Source organism: Haliaeetus albicilla, chromosome 9 (assembly GCF_947461875.1).
Source record: "Haliaeetus albicilla chromosome 9, bHalAlb1.1, whole genome shotgun sequence".
In the NCBI taxonomy this organism is placed as follows: domain Eukaryota; kingdom Metazoa; phylum Chordata; class Aves; order Accipitriformes; family Accipitridae; genus Haliaeetus; species Haliaeetus albicilla.
Genome location: NC_091491.1, coordinates 30,140,147 through 30,161,229, shown reverse-complemented (window position 1 = coordinate 30,161,229; position 21,083 = coordinate 30,140,147). Strand labels below are relative to the sequence as shown.

Genomic DNA, 21,083 nt, shown 5'->3' with positions numbered 1-21,083 from the left:
GAACAAGGCAATCAGGGAAAGTCTAAAAATTTAGATCAAAGCCAGGGCTATTTCTCACAGTGACAGAAGGACAACAGAAAAGATAGACCATTAAAAAACCAGCTTTTTCAATGGCTTTTGGGGACTAGCTTCTATTTTGGGCAGTGGGTGGTTAAACTCCTGCTGGTATTTTGCTCAATCTCCTGCAAAGAGTGACTCTGATGCTCAGTTGTAGTTTTCTGGTTAGAGCACCAACATTTCTCCAGGCTAGAGTATTGGAAAATGTGGAGAAACCGATTTATCACAGCCAGCCAGAAGTGACTGAGACTTCACATAACATGCTTGAAGGAGCAGAGACTGCAGGCTTTCACAAAGCTCCTGGGGCTGTTGTTCCCTTCTGCTCTAATTTGAGTACTCCCCCCCAACACAGCACAGAGAATAACCCCCCACTGGCTGGTGGTTTTGTCAGCTCTGCAGCAGCTCAGGTGTCCCCCACGAAGAAGTGGCAACAACTGGAACCAGTCAAATTAGCTGCTCCTCCTGTTGTGCTACTTGCCAGCAGCCCTATAGAAAGAGCAAAGGCAAAAGCTTGTCCCAAGAGCAGGATCACAGCCAGGAGGCTCAAGGAGGCTCACACTGAGAAATGAAAGTGGAGCCTCTGAAGAGCACTTTTTCTTCCTCCCCCCCTTTCTGATGCCTCAAGGCCAGACCCTCTTGGCTGGGACTCCCCTCCCTTTCAACAGTGTAGAAGGCAGTAATACGCAGACACATAAAGAAGACCTTCTACATTCTTACACATGCAGCCAGCCCCTCACTAATCGTCCCAGTCCTTTTGCAACATCACCCACCAATGGGGAAAAGCCAGCAGGAAGGTAGCTAATGGGCAAAAGCAAAAAAAAATCTTATCCCCCATAGCAGTGGGTGCAGAACTGAAGATCCCATTGAGACATGGACTCACAGCACAGACTTGTCTCCTCTTGATGTCAGTAGGGAAGATGACTACATTGCTAGTTTAAAGCAAATTCCCTCTTACTCCAGTGTTTGTTAGATTGGCCAAGCCTTTAACCCCATGGGGCTGGGTGCTCTAAAATGATTGTGTGAAGGACTTTCAAGAACTCCCCAACAGCAAAAGCACTGCGGTCCCCTTGAAACTAGCAGGGCGTAGTGAAGAATAATAGGTTGTTGGTATCTAAACCCACTCACTACTTTGAAATCCTACATAGAGACCTATGCATTTTGCAAGTCTGTCCCAGCATATACTCAAAGGCAAGAGGTGACAATAGGAGATGAAGGAAACAGAGCCTTCAGTGTTCTCTAATATACAAAGCACACATCACCTCTCTGGGCTGGCAACCTGCTTCACTGAGCTATACTATATGGAAAGGAGCAAATACTAGACTGAGATTCAAAACCTACTGGAGATTAGGATTCTGCTTCCCTGGAAGACAGATGGTCCAGTCAGAGGATATAACGTTCTCTCAGACCCACCTGGGAAATAGCTTTCCAGTCCAGTAAAAAGCCAAGCCTCCTCTCCCCCACATAAAAACCCAACACACGCATATTTTCCTCATAATGCAGGACGAACAAGATGGATACTTTTCAAAATGTTTTTTAATTAAAACCAAAAAAAGGAGCACACACCAGAGCTTGACATGGGCTAGCCAAACTGCTGGTCGTCGGGACGTTGAACTGGCATGAGGAAGGCTGTGTTTCTGCATAACTCAGAAGCACCGGCACGGACACTGGGACTCCTGGGAAAGTACTCTGCCTGCCAGGCTACTGCTGCTTTGTGCTGAGCAGATGTCTCTCATGTGGCGATGGGAAACTTCATCCTGGAGCCCAGACTTTTTTTTCCAACAGACAAAAGTCCTGGAGACTGGGGAAAAGACCATTTCAATGAATCTGCATTTTCCAAGCACTTGTGGAGGGGATTCCCAGTCGGTTCTCCTGCCTCCCCCGGCAGGTGACACAGGTTTAAATGGAGACTCATCTTTGGCAATAGCCACACTGGTAGGACCCAGTTCTGCTTCCGCTGAAGTCAATACATGGCCTTCCCCGGACCATAACCGCAGCTGCACCGGGGCTCATTATCACTAGCCAATTGTGCTTTAAAGTTAAATCCTCATCCACTCCATCTAGCCAGCAATTTCTGAGAGCTTCTTCAGGCTCGTGTAATTGTGTACCAGTAAATTCAGGTAAATGTGAACATCTTGGCTACAGCAATGGGGTGAAGTTTTCAAATATGCCCAAGAGATGGAGGAGTCGAAGTTTTCATTTTAAGACATGACTTGGGCACTAGATCAGGTATTGAAACCTCCCTGCCATCTAATAAAGCAGTTTCCAAAGCTGCTGGTGTGTTGCCCCACCAGCCTGGTTTCTTTACCACAAAGGCTGGGCTAAAAAAGTGACACATTTTTCATACACAATTTTTATCTGTTAGAATGGACTAGATATGCGCCTCATTTGTCTGTCAAATATTTAAAAAATACTTCAACCTGCTCTAATAATCACATTTTAAAACATGCATCAAGTTTGGATCAGAAGAGCTTCTCTGGGATAATCAGTAAGCCCAAATTGCTGATTTAAGGCCTAGATATCAGTCACTGGCCAGCCAGCCACAAAAAGCCACTCTATCCTTGAACTCTTAGAATTATTTTTGGCTGAGACCAACCCTTGTCACCATACATCTTATCCTATGCAAAAAAGGAAAGCGTATGTGTTTTTCAAGGCTACTGTTGCACCACAAGTTTACATACAAACACAACTTCTGCAAACATGAGACCAAAGTAAGATCTCGTGTGTCCCAGGGTAAGTCAGAAAGTCCACAGGAGTCAAGGGAATGGTAACTGCTGTAAAGGATCAAGCCTAATACATGCATTACAGAAGCAAAGTAGCTCCTTTGCTTGAGGTCTGGCTGATTCACTTTGCACATACCACTGCTTTAGCATTACATCCTTATCTAATGGTAAACCTGTTTCAACAACATGCAATACATATTAATGCAATATGCACTGCAACACACAATACGCATCCAAAGAAATATGCCAATGCAAAAATCTGACTTCTCACACATAGCAGGGCTAACAAGGAAGAGCCTTTTACAAAAGACAATCAAGAAATCACCTGAAACCATGAGACCCGAGGGGCCTCAAGCAATCTGCAATACTGAGACCTAATAACAGATGCTAATTCATGAAAGAAACACAAACAGTGGGACTGAGGTAATGGCAGAGATTTCATTAGTGCAATTAACATTTATAATGGTATGTTCTTTAATAGAATTTAAATAAGGCTTTGAATAATTACACACGCTAAAACTAACATTCCATAACCTTATTCCGCATGGAAAAGCAGCAGAAACAACCCTCTGGACTGTACAAGGTCCAATTATGAACAAATACATTCAAAAAGTAGATCAAAACAGAAACAACTCTTTCCCCCAAAAGCTGCATCATCATCATCATTAAAGTCAACTTTCTCCCCTAGTGTGAGAAGTGTGAAGAACAGATGAACTGGGCTTCAGCCCAGTAGATTTGGCCTCGTCAAATTACCAGTAGTGCTTTCCAACCCAGAGTCTCTCCTCATTTCTTTAGGGTGATGGAAGCTCATGGAAAAAGAAGTGAATTTCCGAAGCAATGGAAGGTGAGCTGTCCCTTCCCCAGGCCCAACAATGTACATAAATTATGGAAGCTTGAAAAAAAATCTACATTACACTGTGGCATGTGTGTTTACGATGCATGTTCTCCTTTAGAAACTACTCGCAGACAATGGGGCTGGGTGGGTGAAAAAAATCAAAGCAGCATATGAAATAGTAATATACTGTTTCAAAATCTGCACTGTCCTGCAGAACCAGGAATTATAATTTATTCAGATTGTTCGCAAGAGATCCAATCTACGCTGGATATGTAAAAAACAAGAGACTAAGTCATCAAGGAAAACCAAACGAAAAAACCTGCACACTGCAAGAGTTTTTAAAAATGAAACAAACAAAAAAAATCCCAAGAAACATTGACGAAAGCTCAGAAAAATTTATCATCAATTCTAAAGTGGGGCCTTGTGACATCATCTGGGTTAATGAAGACAGAGATGGACTTCCCAGGGTTCTCAGTCACTAGCTGTTGCAACTTTTTGGCTAATCGGTCATCCGGCTGGTTGGTGTCCCCTCCATCTGACTGTGGGGAGGGGATGCTGGTGGTGCTGCCCCGCCGTTGGAGCTCTAGCGTTAGCCGGTTGGCTGCTTTGACATGTTCGATGGCAGTTCGAAGGTGTTCAGCAGGGTCTGAGCGGACTGAGGACAGCTTCCGCGCATGCAGCATGACGGTTTCTTCAGAGAGGTGCTCCAGCATATTGCACTGGGGGATGAAGTAGTTAGGGCACATCTTGTTGACCAAGCAGTGCTGGAGATCATCAATAAGACCCAGGAGGAAATGGGCTGCGTAATCCTCCTGGGCCAAGTAGTTGGCTGGTAGCCTGTCGCAAGCCCACAGCATCATGCTCCGCAAGTGATATGGACTAATGGCTTTGGGGCGGGACAGCAATTTGATGATGATAGCTTTGCAGGCCTGATAGGCTTGCATAAGGCTGCTGGAGATGCACTTTTTCAGCTGCACTTCACTTCTGGCAAATGACAGCCTCCATTCATTGTCCTTCTTCCCCTTGTAGGAACACGCAGGCACTAAGTAAAACCCACTTATGACTTCCTCCTCTGTGATCTTCCCATCCCAGAAGTGGTTCTCCATCAGCCAGCTTTGGGCCACAGCTGGCCAACCCTTGAAGGACACCACAGGGACAATGTCGTACAGCATGCGGCTGCTGCCCACTCCCAAAATGATGGATATGATAGTCCCATTCTTTTCTACCTTCTCCACCTTTGGCATCCCTCGCTGAGGCTTTTTCTGGATCTCAGAGAGGACAATGCTAATAGAGTCATAGAACCAGTCTGCAACTTTTGTTGGAGAGAAGAAATAATTGGTAGCTCCATTGATATGGTCCACGATTGTGCAGCAGTCCTTCCATTTGCTGATAGTTCCTTCATCAAACAGACGCAGGCTCAGCCAGGAGTGGCACAAAGCCGAGTGTCGCATGTCCAGCGTGACTGGTTGGTTACGGTCATGCAGCTTCAGTGCGGGCACAAGCAGGGTGAAGTCCATGTCATAGTCTGTGCCTCGTGCATAAACATTCAGCTCATCAAGATCAATGTCCACCACACCTTCCCGCACGCCACCTGAAAGCAGCAGGTACTCGTTGGCTACAGGCAGCTTCTGGTCAAGTTTCTGAACCATGCCTGCAAAAGAGAGAAAGAGAAGTCCTTTCAAGAGAAGGCAAACACATCTGGGATACAGGATTTAACCAGGATTAAAACCCATCCCGTACCCAGCAGGAAAAAAAGCAACCAGAGGCATCCGTCACTGTGTGACACAAACATACATCAGGCCCAGCACTCAGTCAACCTTTAGTCCCAACTGACTTAGGGCAGGGCTTTCCTTGCATTCCTGGGAATGGGTGAAGTCTGTCCTAAACATCATACTGGGAGCAAAAAATCATACTGGAAAAAAGCAGAAGACTCTGGTAAAACACAGCAAAGCCACTTCCAGGACTAAATTTAACTTCTTAAACACCTTCTAAACCAGTTTTTCACCGTGTTGTTGCTCATTTCCATGGCATCCAAATGCTTCCCCGACACTTCAAAAAGAAAAGAGAATATTAATTGACTCACTGTTCTTATTTTCTCTGTGGTATAAGAAAAAAGCTGGACTGGCATCAAGGGGTTGGTTTGTGCATGAATGAATGAATAGCTACAAATGTTAGTTCAAGCAGGTCTGGTTTTATATTTTGCTTTACATTTACTGATGAACAAGGCAACATGAATGAAGGCAATACGTCCTCCTCTTATGGAGGAATGGAGACAGGTTAAACTATCAGGCAATTACAGAAGTCAGCTCTGAAATTTGTTCTTCAAGCTTGTAATGATGGTATCATGCCATAAAATATCTGATCAGCTCCCCAGAGCACAGACACGAAGACAGATTTCCATTTTCATCACCAAAACCAGACACTTTCCTTCACCCTGCACTGCCCACACCAGTTGCACAAAGCGTTTTTCACTGTGTATTCTATATATACTACTATACTTTCTTCACAGAACACAAACAGCAGACTGAGAAAAGACTCCCCAGTAGCTGAGATATTAGCATCTCATTCAATGTTCAAATTAGGCTTAAAATTGAGCTCTGCGCTTCAACTGCTCTGTAGTCTGCTTCTGCTATCTGGGCTGTTTCACTCCTGGTGTTCGTCTTGTGGTTAAACGCTCTTGATTCCTTCCCAGCCTCAGTTCAGACAACACACCTAGGCCACGAGAGAACTAAGGCCAGTGACTCTGAATAGAGATGCTGAATCTCTTATAAGCACTGCAAAAGGGATACATCGTTATTTCTTACAAGCACAAACGTACTAGTTTTTGTTGGCACACATCACTTACTCTAGGTTTTGAAAGGCACTATAGTTGTTTATCAAGAGTGGTCAAATGGAGACCTTCCATTACAATGAAGCCAGTCTTAGAGAGACATCGGTGGGAATACCTAACCAGAGGCATGATGAGGTGAGCCAGAAAGCTGCCAATCACACTGCCAGCCCAGGAACCACAGGCAGACACAATAGGAGTGTTTTTTTACTGAAACACTAACACAAATGATCAGCATTAGAGTCTGAGCACCTATCCTGGCATAGCCCCAGGTACTGCAGAGCCTTTCCTGAGTTAATGCACCCCTGTGGGATCACAGATACTGCCTGAACAGAATGGCTCTCCCTAGCAGAGTGCAGCAGCAGCATCCCAAGGTACAGAGTGCTGCATGAGGCTGAGTGGCACTGCAGTGCTTTCAGAGAGACCCCCCTGTCCTTTCCTACATGCTAGGACAGGGGCAAGGAAACGCTCTCTGCATGCACACAGGTAAGCCAGGACCAGAACAAAATCTAAAGCTATGCTGACACCGATTCCTTGGAAGAGCCAAGGAGACTGCAGGAAGAGGCCTGTGTGTGAAGCGAATGTGTCTTGCGGCAGTATTCAAGGTAACTGTGCAATCCCCCACGTGAAATTCCTTGTTAAATACACTTTACCTGTTTCATTGCTTCCAAGAGCACTGGACCCAGTCCATTTTGCTGCACTGAACTGGGATGATTTTCCTGCCAGGCAGGTAAGGACACAACCCTTTCCATTGCATGCAGCTCCAGAGGCTGCAAGAGAAGGAAATGGCTCTGGAGGAGTGCTAAGAAACTCTTCCTGCTAAGTCCTGAGCTAATCCCATTCTGCGGTCTTGCCACATGCTGCCCCATTCATCCTCAAAGGGTAATAACCAAGAAAAGCTTCTGTCAACCTCAAAAACATTTTCTGAGGCTTAGATACACAGCAAGCTACGTTACCCTGATCTATGGAGTGACAAAGCCTTGCACAGGCTTCTCTATCCCTGAGGCCAAATAAGCAGCAGTCACTCCTTCGTTGTACCCAGAAGAAGGGGATTTCTAACGGGTGCCTAAATTGGCGTGACTTCTGGAGACATGACTGACACACTGCTTCCAAATCCTGTCCTTGAACCAGTGCAAGCAGCCTTGGTGCTTTACACCCCAGTTGTAACTTGAGTCCAAGACCCATGAAGCAGAGTCTGGGTCAATCACATCACAGGGACAGGGAGCAGTTGCTTTTTTGCGAGCATAAAAGTTAGTACCGACCCTTACTGCGGGGCAGCACAGCTATTCAAGTTATGCAGGGTCCTGATGGCCCATCCTGCCCAAATTTTCCACTGACCCCAAATTTTCCACTCAGGACTGCTATCTGCAGCATCTGCCATGCAGATCTGCAGATGTTCCGGAGAAAGACAGACACAATGTAACTATCCTACAGAAGAAACTGTTCAAATCTATAGAATTCAATAAACGATGTATTTTTCTAAATATTTTTAAACTTGAAGGATGAAAAATGTCCTGTGAAGTTCTACAGTGTGCCCTTTGCACCAGAACTTCTATCCTATGGTACAGCCAGAACCTTTGACTGAAAAAGAAAATGATATGATTTTTCTAAAAGGTAGAGATTCTCCACTACGGAATCTACTGTGGGACAAGTTGCTCTTCGTGGCCTGAAGAGATCGTCTGTCCTTATGTGGGAGCAATAGAGTTGACAGTCTGACCGCATTCAATCAACAGCAAGTGGGATTCAAACCCTGCTTTCTAAATGCCCCATGCTCATCTCCCTGGAAAATAACAGTGAACATGTATCATCAACCTCCAAAGCCAGACAAGAGCAGGAGCCACTCCTCTAGTGTTAGTTCTGTACCATCTTACAGCACTCTTGCCTTCACTAATACAAAGCAAAGCTTGAATTGGACAAAGCCTGCACAGCCTGCTTTACTTCTAGAGGGGTTAAAAAAGGCCAGCTAGTGAAGAGGAGGCTTCTGTTCCTGGTGGGCAGAAAACACTTCAGGAAGAACCATCCTGTAGAGTCAGAGACACAGCTCCCCATGCACTGTCATGTAGGTACTCCCACAGAAGAGACACTTCTCTTCCCTATAGCAGAGAAAGAAGGAGAACACCAATTTCAAGCATTCTTGCAATAGGAAATGCTTTCTGCCCACAGAACACTCTTTACACTTCCTATAGAAAGAAAATGTTTTGTGCTCACCATTAAGCCTAGTTTGCAAGGCTGAAGACTCCTGAAAGGGAAAGGTGTCATACATTGCCAGTAAGTCACTTAGTTTTCCCCCTTCAGAACTCTAGACCCTCCAGCAGAGGAGGAATATTAAAAAAAAAAATAATCAGGCAATGGCTACAGGAAATGATTCAATATATTATCACTATGTCTCTACTTGGCTGGCTGCAGAGACAAATCCAAACCCTTGAGCTCTGCCTGGCACAGAATTTCCCCTTCAAGGCCTGGACCAGCAACATCTACAGCTCTGCCACAGAGCTAGAGAAGGGATTTTTGCTAACAGATCATAGCAGCATTGCTGATCCAATTTAAGCTGTGGAGCAGGGGGTTGAGATGAGGTCCCCTTGAGGAAAATATATTTAGAATAGGCATAGAGTGTTCTATAAATAGTTGAGATGGCCAAATTCAGGATTAACTAAGGCTTTAGGGGTTTGTAATGTGTTCAAACTGCCCCCCTCATTCATAAATCTATTTGAAATGTGAAAGGATTTCAAGGAATCCCATTAGCCAACATTGTATGGCATACGCTACCCTGGCACAAAGCTTTCATGCCAAGTTTCAACAGCCCAAACGCAAGTTGAGAGAAGCACGCGTACGTACATTAGAAGTAGGCACTCTGGCTCAGTAAGCATGTAAGTGCAAATACAAAGAAGAAAAATATCAAGATTGGTACTTGACCCAAGTACTTAAGATAATAGCACCAGTGGGCCATTTGAGTTCTCTTCTTTCCATCTCAGTACCAGGACCACCTGGGAGGAGAAGGGAGTAGGGGTTACAGATAACCTGGTGACATTTTTAGAAGCCCTGTCGAGTTGTCGGTAAAGACTGAACCCAGAACTTGTAGGGTCAAACACAAAAAAAATTATTTTAGCTGAAGGACCAGCTCTCATGGCATCAAAGTAGGTTCACTGATACTTAAGAAGTCTTTTGCTGCTACCAGGCAAAACACATAATGTGCAGTCATATCTTGTGTGACACGTTGTTTTGAAAAGGTTGTTTGGCAAAGCTGGTATTTCGCTAAGTAAGAGATTGGTGTTCAGTCACCACTTCTGTCTAAAGCACCTTAACGGAGTTCTGTTTTCCTAGCTGTGTAACTAGTTTAAGACCTTCCCAAGCTATAAAACTTGGCATTGTAACAGGTAAGTATGCTTACAAGCATGAGAAAAGCAGGGAATATGAGAATTAGGAGCAGCACCTGTGGGCCAAGCTTGCTGGTTAGTTTACTAAATAGTCAGTTACGAGTAACACAGGTGAGCAAATGAGTTCTACAGACTGAATTTCATTCCATTGTTGTTCCTTCAGTGGCAGGAAAATAGGATTTATTTCTACTCCAACCACTGTGATACAAGGAGAATAAAGACATAGAAAAGAGATTTTACTTTTATGTAACACCTACATTTGGGAAACATCCTTGAATGAACTAAGACTCTGATGCACATGACACAGAGATGGTTCTTCCCATTAAAAAAAAAGGAATGCAAAGATGCTCTCTATCCATTACAATTTCAGATTAACTGATTTTATGACTATTGCAGTGTGTCCTGGGATCTGCTGCTATTTCATGACCAGCTTTGTGTAAATAAGGAGGAACACACAGACTTGTCTTTGAAGAAACTGACCACAAGAAAAGATTACATAAAAACTTACTTCTAACATATGCATTTCCTAATTTTGGGTTCCTTCTTGAAGCCTTCCTTCCTGATGCCTTAGATACACGACCATTGCCACCAAAAGGAAATGCAAGCAAAGAAAGATGCCATTTTGTTAGTCTAACTTGGTCTCATCAAACTGAATGGGATGATGTTCAGGGCAGTCACTGAATTAAGGGACACTTCTGCTGAGTGGGAAAAGAGGTCAAAAGAGCAGTGGGGTGCTCAGAAAGGCTCCAGAAAGGAGGATCGGCAGAATCTTGCACACAGCAGAAGCATATAACAGGAGTTCCTCTGGGAGCCAAACCAGACCCAGGCATTAGATCTGCACTGCTCCTGTTCTGTTCTTCCTTGACCTGCATCACCCAACTCCTGCACAGCCTGCAAGGCTCCCTGTAAGCTGCTGGGACCATGAGTGGCCGTTAACGTCTCTGTCCTTGCAGACTTTCTGTGCCAGGAAGGGTTTGCAAGCTGGCTCAGAAAGCTAATGTGGGCCCTCACAGAACATCTTCAACTTTGTAAGATCACAAATGTATTCTATACATCACCAGCACAGGAGGCAAGCAAGAGGCTACTAAAGCATAAAGATACTGCTGCCAGGCTGCCAAAAACCTTTAGGGGCATGATGATCCCCAGATGCATGTAAATGATGCACACAACCTTATCTGTGGGGTATACAGCCAGGAGTTTGCCCCTTCTTTCCAGAAGGAAAAGACCCCAGGTTAATGGCAAGGGGCTGGCTGCAGCCCGCAGGCAGCTGTGCAGTACAATTCAGCAAGTAAAGGCGATGTTAGCTGCTGCTCATTACTGAGCTTCTCTGCTCACCTCTTGACTTTGCCATCTAATTTGAGAAGAAGCACAAGTCTGTGTAACATCAGCTGTTAAAAATAGCTGTAGCACAGAATAAACATGCCTGGTACCTGCCCGTCAGCCCCACACTGGAGTTCAGAACATGCCAGAGTACCGTCTCCAACCCTGCTCAAAGACCCGAAGCACCATGTGTTCAGCCTAGGGATGGAGTGCTCTCTGTGAAGGATCAGAACTGGGACACTCAGACGCTTTACACACCTCAACACATGCACGTGGACAGAAGGGAGGGTAAGGAGAACTGGACAAAATTAGAAGTGACCTTCTCCCAGCTGCTGTCTCTCCCTCACACACCAGCAGAAAGACTACAGAATTAAAACTGAAATTTTCTCTAGAGAAATCCAACTTCTGAGCTGGCATTCTCATTGATATCTTCTCCTGCCATTCCTTCTTATTTTACAGGTAACTTAATCGCCACAAAACAAAAGGTTTGGATGCTCATTTCCTCAATCAATAGCAATGATGTGGTTTTCTGACACTGACCATCATCTGACCTTGCATTTAAAGTGTGCCCTCTCCGAATCATTAGCTTGTGCTCTAGCAGAAGTCTCCTGTTACTTGCAGCCAGTCTTGCACAGACCTGACTACTGTCTTAAGCAACATTTTTTAGCAATCATATTGAAAGAAAGTGAGCATCATGCTGCTGCTACTGCACCCCCAGCACCTGGGAAGAAACATAGGTATACATCCCTCATGAAAGAATCAGAAAGTCCCCACTAACATCAATAGGGCTGTATGTTTAAATTGCTCCATAGACTCATCCGAGGCCCTGGGGCAAGTGAACTCGCACACAGGGAAGCTCTCTGGAGGGGTTCCAGGAAGCAATCATGTCTCTGAGGAGACCAGAAATGCTGGGAATTGCTTTTGATTCAACAGATCTGATTTGCCCTCAGTGGTTCAGAACTTCCAGCAAGAAGCAGCGCAGAGCCCTTGTAGGGAAGCTTGCCCTGTAGCACTGCATGCCCCAGCTCCAGGCATGTTTTCTGGGATATGCAGAAATGTGTCACTGGGAAACTAAGCACACTTTGCGGGGATGCAGAGCCTGAGCCCAGCATCTAAGACAAGCTGAGCCTACCCAGGTCTGCCGGGAGCTGACATACCTGCTGTCGAAAGCAGGGGTAGCGCCCATTCATCTCACTGGGGCAGCCAAAAAACCCACTATGCTGGGCGTATGCCCCCCAGCAGCCAAGGGAGAAGACGTATAGAAGGGATCTTCCTTATATAGATGATCTCTTCTATAGGGAAGGCTAGGGATCACCCACATATACCACTGCCTCCCTCCTTTCTACTGCTTAATCCTTCCACAGGACCCAGCATAGTCAGGGCTCTTGATTTTCCCTCCCACACCTAGCCAGTTTGATGCATAACCTTGGGCATGCCTTTCTTCCTTCTGTATAAAATCATTACCTTCCTGTAAGACCCAAAAGCTAAGGAAGTTTGACCTCCTGGATGCTCAGAAAGTGCTTGGAATTGCTCAGATGGCACTAACCACATACCAGATGTTATTAGCAGAGAACCAATTTGTAAGCTCATGATAAATCTCAGGATCCTCCACTTTGGCCAGGCAATTCTTACCCTTGGCTGCTCTAAGAAATACATGAAACCCCAGGCTAGTCAAGAAACAAAAAGCTTTTGTCATTTTTCGTAAAGACACTAGACAGGCACTCTGCAGTTCCTTGACAATTCTGCTGCAAACAGCAGATCCTGCAGAAAAGGAATGTTGTTCAAAGGAAAGATCCCCGCAGAGGTCTCCCAGCTATGCCCGAGTGACGTGTGCTGAATTTCAGGGGCTTCTTTAAGCCAGGATGGGAGGCCGGCTCTGATGCAGCTGGGTTGCACTGATTCTTCTGTTTCCCTTGGTAATTGCAAATCTATTTATGAGCAGCACAAGTTTTTGTTAGGCAGAAGAACTGAAAGACTCAGGTCTTTAGGAGAGTCTTTAGTTACAAAGCACATTTTGAGAGGACTGTTGGTAGAAGCAGGCAGTAGGTGGGAGGGGAGTGGGGAGACTGAACCGATACCAGTTTAGTCAAATACGGGAGGCGAGCGAAGGAGACTGCTGTTTGCAGACTGATACACCAGTGTCCTACTGATTCTGCTCCTTTTAGAAATCTTGTGACATGGTGACAGAACACACTGCAGGGAGCCAGCACCCCCTCCTAAAAGAAATCAGTTTCTTTCTCCAAAGTCTTCTTTAAAAACAATCTTAAAAGTAGTGTCCCAGTTTTTTTCCAGTTCTCATGTGCTCTGGTGGAAGTCACCCAGCTAGCTGAAATCCTGTATGCCAACGGAGAAGGGGTATTTCACGGTGCAAGGGGAAAAAAAGAAAAAAAAAAGAAAGGAAAAGCCCAGATTCAAAGGGTGTGCCTGCACAGCAAAGGGCAGTGCTGTCACAAACACTCAAACCCACCCTGGCACCAAGACCAGCAGCAATGTTACTGCAGTGACCTGCTCAGCTAAAATACTTGGGTCTCAGAGACCACAATAGCAGGGCTAGTCCGCTTCCAGAGCTGGAACCAGCATTTTCAGAGGGAGCCCCTGCATCGCTGTACATCTCTGCTTTGGGTAGTCAAGAGTTGAAGAGTCACCCTCCAAATTGGTGTTGAATTTCCAGCCTGCCAGTCTGCATATCCAATGGACTTACTCCAGAGTCATATTAGCCAAACTAGATAAGAGCGTCTGAAAGCTGAAAGCCTACAAAGAATTTGAAGTGCAAGTCAAAGAGGTGCTTTAGGGTCTGAAGAATATGGGTGATGAGGTCTGAGAGCAGCTGACAAGCAGAACAGAAGGAAGAGGGGACAGAAAGGGTACTTACAAGAACAGCTTGCCACCCTCCTCAACACTGTACACTGTGTCCATACAGTGTCCATATATTTAAGTGAGCGTAACACATAAAATTCCCTTTGGAAATGGCACAAGGTGCCATTTATCCTGGAACTGCAATCCCAGAGATAAAATCTGCCAGGGGACAGATTGCTTTATCAGTTCTAACCTCTGGGACTGAGAGTACACATTTGGCAAGGGCTACACAAGGTCTAGACGGGCCATTTCTGCTTACACCCTTACAGAGCACTGCTAAGTATTCAGCAAGATGTTACATTGAGGGAGACTCACCAGGACGCCTCTCTTGGATCCCCTTACAAGGTAACAACAAGGGGCACAAACCAGGTTGAGCTTCTTGAGTGCAAACATGCAGCTCCTTGCAGAAGAGGCTGTTCTGCCCTTGTTTTCCTAGTCACTTCACTGTTGCTGTGCTCTTTACAAGAGCATAACAACCTCAGTGAGGTACATAACACATCCTTCTATCCTAGCATCCCGACTCAGGCAACTGCTGCTGACTGCTTTCAGGGGAAGAGCATAAGAGCAAGGAAAGTACAGCATAATAACTTTCCCTCTGCAACCTTTGAGCAGTTTCTGGCTTTGGGATTTCCCAAACCACAGGCAGTATTTGTAGCTTTGTCTTTAACAGCACTGATGGACTTACCTGCTGGGAATGTCTCTCATTGCTTTCTAAATCATTTATATTTTTGGTATAGTTAGTGCCTTGCAGCACTGTGTTTCACAAAGTACATGTTGTATCAAAAAGGATTTCCTTTTGCTGGTTTGCTAGGAAATGAAGAAACTCACCTAGCCATGGCATCTTCTACAGATCACTCAAGATTTTATATGGCTTAGTCAGTCATCTTTCTTTCACGTTGAAAAGGACAACTTATTTAACCTTCACATACCTGATTGTCTTTCTCAGCACTTGTGTAGGCCCTAGTATTGCTATGCTCTATGTGAAATGAGGTGGTCAACACTGCATGTCACATGAAAAGGTGACTTCTGTGCGGATGTCTTCACAGTCCTCTGGGAAATACCTCAGCAGCCTTGCTTGCTAAATTAGCCCCACTCCACTGCTGGTTTGCTCAATGTAATGGAGTCCTCCTCCCCAAAATTTAATTTCAGCTTCAGGATATTCCCCCCCGAAGAAGCCAACACAAATCCCACCACTTTACAAAGGGCGTTGATGGCACTGAAAAAGAACAGTAGAAGTAGGATAGGGGAAGGTTTTGGAGGCTGCACAAGAGAAAAAAGTCCCCAGCCTCACTCAAGCTCTCATTGCAATCTGACTAGTCAGCGCCAGGTGCCTCTCGCAGAAGACACGTGGCAGCTCTCCAGTGATGAGCAAAGCCATTCCCTTCCAGACCCAGGAACACATTCTCCTCTTACTTCAAGTCAGCCAGAGGGCCACATGTACGTATCAAGCAGAACTTGACTCCAAGGTTGCAAAATCCCTTTGGGCTCCTCTGGGATCGTTTTTTGTTCTCAGTTATTGTCTGGTATCTGTTTGCCTGTCCTGAAAGGGCTAAGTTGCTACACGGCTTTATGTTCAGGTGCCAGCCAGAGGGCTGTGACCAGAGGAATGCCACCACACCCTCACATCCTATAAGTAACACAAGAGCCTCCATCATAAATGCCCTTTGAGCTGTTCTGCCAAGTCTCCTGCTCACAGTTACCCAATAAGCTGGAAATTCTCTCCCCAGCTGCTTAACTACCAGCTTGTTTTCTGTTCCTCTAGCACACTTGTTTTCCACAAAGGGAAGTCACAGCCAGAGCAAATCACAGCACTATTCCTTATGAACTGGGCCTGAACCAACACTGCCCATTCTCAGTGCCTGCCTATTCTGTAATAACAGCTTTACCTCGCTGCAGAGCGGCAGGAGATTTGTCCTTGACTCAAAAATTCTTCACTAAATCATCCAGCAAAGCTAAAGCTTACATGTGGAGTATACATGGCAACAAACAGCTGTCAGAGGGTTGGTGGATAACCACAGCTGTAATTCAATCTAATGTTCTTGATTTTCCCTTAAAATCTGTCAAACTTGGCTCCTGGGGTCAACGACATGATCAGAATGGCACCCCCTTCAATCACTTTCATTCTCTTCATCTACCAGTGACTAAATCTGTTTAGCTTTATACCACGGGACAGGTAAGAAAAAGTGGGAATGAAGGATGATTCCAGGAAATGAGCCAAGCCCCAAAAGAGCACTGGACACAGGAGAAATCCCTTCTCTGAGTGCAGAAGGAAAGCAGGCTTCTTCAGAAGCCTTTCTGAGGCATCTGGTGGAGAAGACAACATGAAGTGAATCCTCCCTCCAGCCCCCAGAATCCATTGGACTCCATCCATACAGACCCTGGCCTGGCCCCTTTGACACATCCTATATCCAAACACTGGGGGAAACCAAGACAGTTAGGCCAAATACAGCTGAGACACCCAGTGCCGGAACCACAATATCATTTTTCTCTGCCCTTGCAGATGAGCATGGAGTCGACCAGCAAGATGAGGCAGAGAATGCAGATCCTTGGTCAGAAAGTGCTGAAATAAAAAAGGCTTAAACAATACATCTGTGTCCGAGATCATGAAGCGAAGAGCAAGCTTTCCTGCCAATTTCCTCCTCCTCCAATTAACCAATTTCCCACCCATCAGCAAGAACATTGCCAAAGCCATGTGGAGCCACATCAAGTCACCTATATGAAACATATTTGTTAAGGCCCCATGTACAGCAACAGCTGTATGAAAAGTGCTGGCTGGCTTTGACATTCATGCAGAATCCTCTTTGTCCACATTGCCAGAAAAAGAAGTTATAGGCCAGATTTTCTGCTAGCAGAAAACAGAGCAGCTCCCCCAAAGTGAATGGGAACACTTGGCAGAAATTTCAAGGGCATTCCTCCTTCTTTTCCATGGGAGACAGAAGAGGAAAAACTAAGCCCTCCAAACCTGCCTGTCCATGTCCCATTGCTCCTACTGTCCTGCCCCAGCTTCATCTTGCAGAGGTCATCTCTGACAGCGCACAAAAGCCAGAAGAAGTTTCTAACAGGGATTGTCAGCCCCTAATTTCTCAGATTTTATAGTCGTTTATGTGCAGCTGAGCACTGTCCTCTGTTAAAGAGCATAGCAGGAAGCACTGTGCAGACTCAATCTCCATCACCAAGCGCATGGCCCCAGCGGCTGTCAAGGATCTCTTATCCCTGCAGAGCAGGCAGCAGCCAGGGAGCACAGGAGCTGGAACAGTTAGAGTAAAAGAGAAAGGGGAAAGCAACCACTGCGACAGCAAGGTAGAACCTGGGCCACCTTGCGTGAAGGCATGCAGTAAAATGCCACTGTCACTCTGGCACAGGACTCCAAAGGTGAAATGCACTGCAATCTTAGGAGAGCAACAGTAAGAAGTCATGTAGCCAGATGGACCTGCAAGTTCCAGGTATTGCAACTGCCCTCCTTCCTGTGTAAGGTGGGAATTGGCTGGTGGGAAGGAGGAGCTGGTGGAGCTCTGAGGCAGGGACTGGCAGTGCTCACAGCTAGCTGATGCCCTGTAGGCATTTGCAGTGAGATGAGGGCTGTATTTTTGGAGCAGTTCTCTATTACGAGGAACAGGGCTTGAAATGCTAGTAACAGTTCAGGAATGAAGCACTCATGGCCCTTTGCACAGGACTCTCATCCCATTTTGCCTGCTCTGCTCACTCAGGAGAAATTCCAGGAGACCAGCCCCACGTGTGGTGCGCTTTTTGTGCTTACTTGGCATGAAACAAAGCCTCACGCACATTTATTTAGAGCAGGCCTGGTGATCTCTCAGCTCATCAGGATGATAGTTACATTGTGAGATGAAGGAGAGAAGAGAAAGCAAAATTGTTGCTGATCAAATATAAAATTCACAAAGCATGTTCCAGGAAGCCATTCTCTCCAATAGCCTAGTCCCAAAGTCCTTTCTCATCTAAAAATCTAGTGGAATATGGACATAAGCAAGATTTGGTTCCAGAGAACTGTCAGAAACTTATGCAAAAGACCTCACGGAGTAGGATCTCAAAGTTCTCTTGTAATGGAAAGCTGATGACAATCAAAGCTTATTCTTCAAATCTCATCTCCTGCCAGGGCTGCTTCACACTGGTGACTCTGAAAAGCACAGGGGAGCAGGATCCCATTCACTAATCCCCCCAGGTTTTAGAAGGCCATGTCCCCAACCCAAACATCATCCATGAAGTAAGAGACAGGCCATGAAATCATAGCAAGATCTTCAAGTTTCATTTTCTCCGTGCATTTTTGCAAGGAAGACCGAGGAAAGGCAGCTACCTCTGAAAATTCAAACCCAATAATGTAGTAAGTTCAGTTAGTTCACTTAGCTTTCCCCTGCAAATGTGAGAACTAGAAATGCTCTGTTTATGCTCTGCTTTATTTAATAGAGAACCTCACATCACTCCAGTAATAAGCCTTAAGGAAAACCACAGTATACTGGTAGATTTTGTCCTAGCAGGTCTGTTGCTTTTCAAGTTTCTCCCAAAAATTAAACTACCTTCCTTATTGTCTTGCAGTGCATAATCTTGAATTTCAATCCTACAAATTCCCTAATATATCTGTAGCAATAATGAAAAATGCTAAAAAGCTGTGTTCACAACTGCTGATAAAGAAGTTAGGCTTAGAAAAGGCAGGTACATGGACATTACAGACCCTTCAAATGACTTCAGTAATTAGAAATCTCACCTATATTTTATAGATGTTGCTGTGAAAACACTTTGTAAAATTTCCCTGTGGATGCTCAGCTCCTGCAGGGCTAGCTATCGCTTGCATGAGAACACTTCCCAGCACAACAGGAATGGATATTGTCTGAATAGAGAGTCCTGCTACACAGAAAGGAATGACTAACACTGTCCTCACTAGTTTCCCACTGACAGCTGGCCCCCCACCCTGTGATTAATGGACAAAGAAGATTACAGACCTCCTAAATTTGCTAACACAGTCTATAGAATTAATTGCACAAGGCAGAAGTGGGAATATGAGGGTGTGAGCTAGCCCTTTAACAAGGATGTTCGTCCCTGAAGTCAGAGAAAGCTGATGCACAGTTCATACCCAGAAGCCATCTGAGAACAATACTACTTATTTGTTCCTGGCTGCACTTGGGGAAGGAGCTGGCAGAGGTGGAGACAGAGAAATACTGATTTGCAGCTGAAGCCAATCAGCCACAAAGCACAAGTCATATACTGAGCTGCACTACCTTTTTGGCTGGGGTTGTTCTACTTGTGCCCATGTAGACCTACCCTGTATGACTGGCTAAGGCCCAGCAAGCTCTTCTACCCAAATACATGCTGCTCTGGCTCACAAAACAACCCACCAGGAGGGGTAATGCCATCAGGCAAAAAGACCTCTCAGATTTGCTTCCCCACCAGGGATAGAAGGTGTCATGCTGAATAGGGTTTGGGGCACTTCCAAGCTAAGCTCAGACATCAGGCAGCCCTTATCCACAGGCATAGCCCAGAGGAGGGCAAAAGTATGTCGATTCCCTAAGAGGCAACATTTGCTTGTGCTTCGATGTGTCATTTGCATTCTCTGCCTATAGACAGGGGCACCACTAGGAGGACCCCCTCATGTAGAACTGGTTGCTAAATCACAACTCCCTGCCCCAAATTATATTCTGAGTACTCAGAAATTAAGCAAGAGAGATTCCACAGAACTTTGGGTTTGAGGAGAAAGCACCATTTTACCCCTTCCCAGAAAGATGGCTTATGAAATCATAATGCTACTAAAACATCTCTGCTTTCCCGAGCTTAGGACAGTCTGCTGCTGGTTCTTTAGATCATAATATCGAGCTTCAAATTGTATTTCAAACTTTGCTGCCAGTTACCCATCCACCTTAACAAGAAGACAGGAAACATTCTCCCTTGCTATGAGCATGTTCACTGTCCTTCCCTGGATGAGATCCCCACAGAAGTTGTGAGGAACCAGCAAAACAGGTACATGCAATCATCGCTTCTGACAGCAGATGGCACGAATGCACCAGTGTACTGGGCTGCAGAGCTCAGCAGGCCTATGGGATTTGTGAGCAGAGAGAAAAAGAACCGTTCAAAACAAAAGGCGATAGTTTTCACACTGCAGTATGGGCAAGGGAAGAAGTCACATGCAGGCACACAAACATCTTTCCCCACCACCTGCTAGGGTTTACAGTGAAGAGGAAGCCAGCTCTGACACAATTATTGCTATGAGAGGAAAGAGACCTCCAGTACTAGGCTATCTTCTGTGAAACCAGATTTGGGACATAATTTTCATCAAGTGTATGTCACAAGTCCTCTGATAGTATACAATGTATGGGGTGGGAGCGAGATGCAAGTTTAAGGGGGGATAAGCCAGAAGATAGACACCAAACCTTCTACAAATCCTATTTAATGCCAGATTTCCAGCTTGTGACGACTAAAGGGAAACGCCAGCATTTTGTCCAAACCATCTGTACAGGGCTCTTTTTGTGTCATTTCTCTTTGAGTATTTATGCCACTGTACACAGCAGTATAACTGAGCAGGCAGCATGCATCATGGCTTCAAAGCAGAACAACTGCTGTTTAGAGAAGCACTGTTAAGAATTTATTGCTAATGCTAAGTTATGAAAAGAGCAGCGCTCTGAATGAATCATTGCAGGTAAATTTAGTTCAAAATTTAGATATTCTATTTCTTCATTGCAAAGCAAGCAAACTCACAGCAAGCAAACACCTGCACACAGGCAGAGGAGCAGTTCCTACGTTCAATGGAAGCAGGTACTTTGGTTTAAGGACACGGCCTTCTGGTGATTTAGACTAAAGGCGAAGGTGAAATCAACACCTAACTAATCAGTTTCCCTTATTTATTTTCATCCTCAGAACACAGTGAACACAACAAAAGTAATCTAGGAGCATTCCAACTTAAATACAAAGGGGGAACGCACATACACTCATGTTATATATTTGAAGAGCAAGATTTTGGAGCTGTTTCAGGGCAATAAATGGAGTCTACCTGGAGGTGGGGGAAGGGATGAAAGCATTAAGAAAAAGAAAAAAAACCCCACAGTGTTCTTGTAAAGTGGTATTTGCCTGTTTTAATCCTGTGTATAAAATTT

General features: G+C 45.2%; 1 protein-coding gene across 1 annotated transcript in view; it reads right to left on the bottom strand.

Annotated features, from left to right (window-relative positions):
• Window positions 1-1,572: 1,572 nt before the first annotated feature.
• MB21D2 (Mab-21 domain containing 2) overlaps window positions 1,573-21,083 on the bottom strand; it is a 61,598-nt gene continuing 42,087 nt past the window's right edge. The window contains exon 2 of the mRNA XM_069792392.1: window positions 1,573-5,263. Coding sequence (XP_069648493.1) covers window positions 3,999-5,263 — 1,265 coding nt within the window. The 3' untranslated portion in view covers window positions 1,573-3,998. The remainder of the gene's footprint in view (window positions 5,264-21,083) is intronic.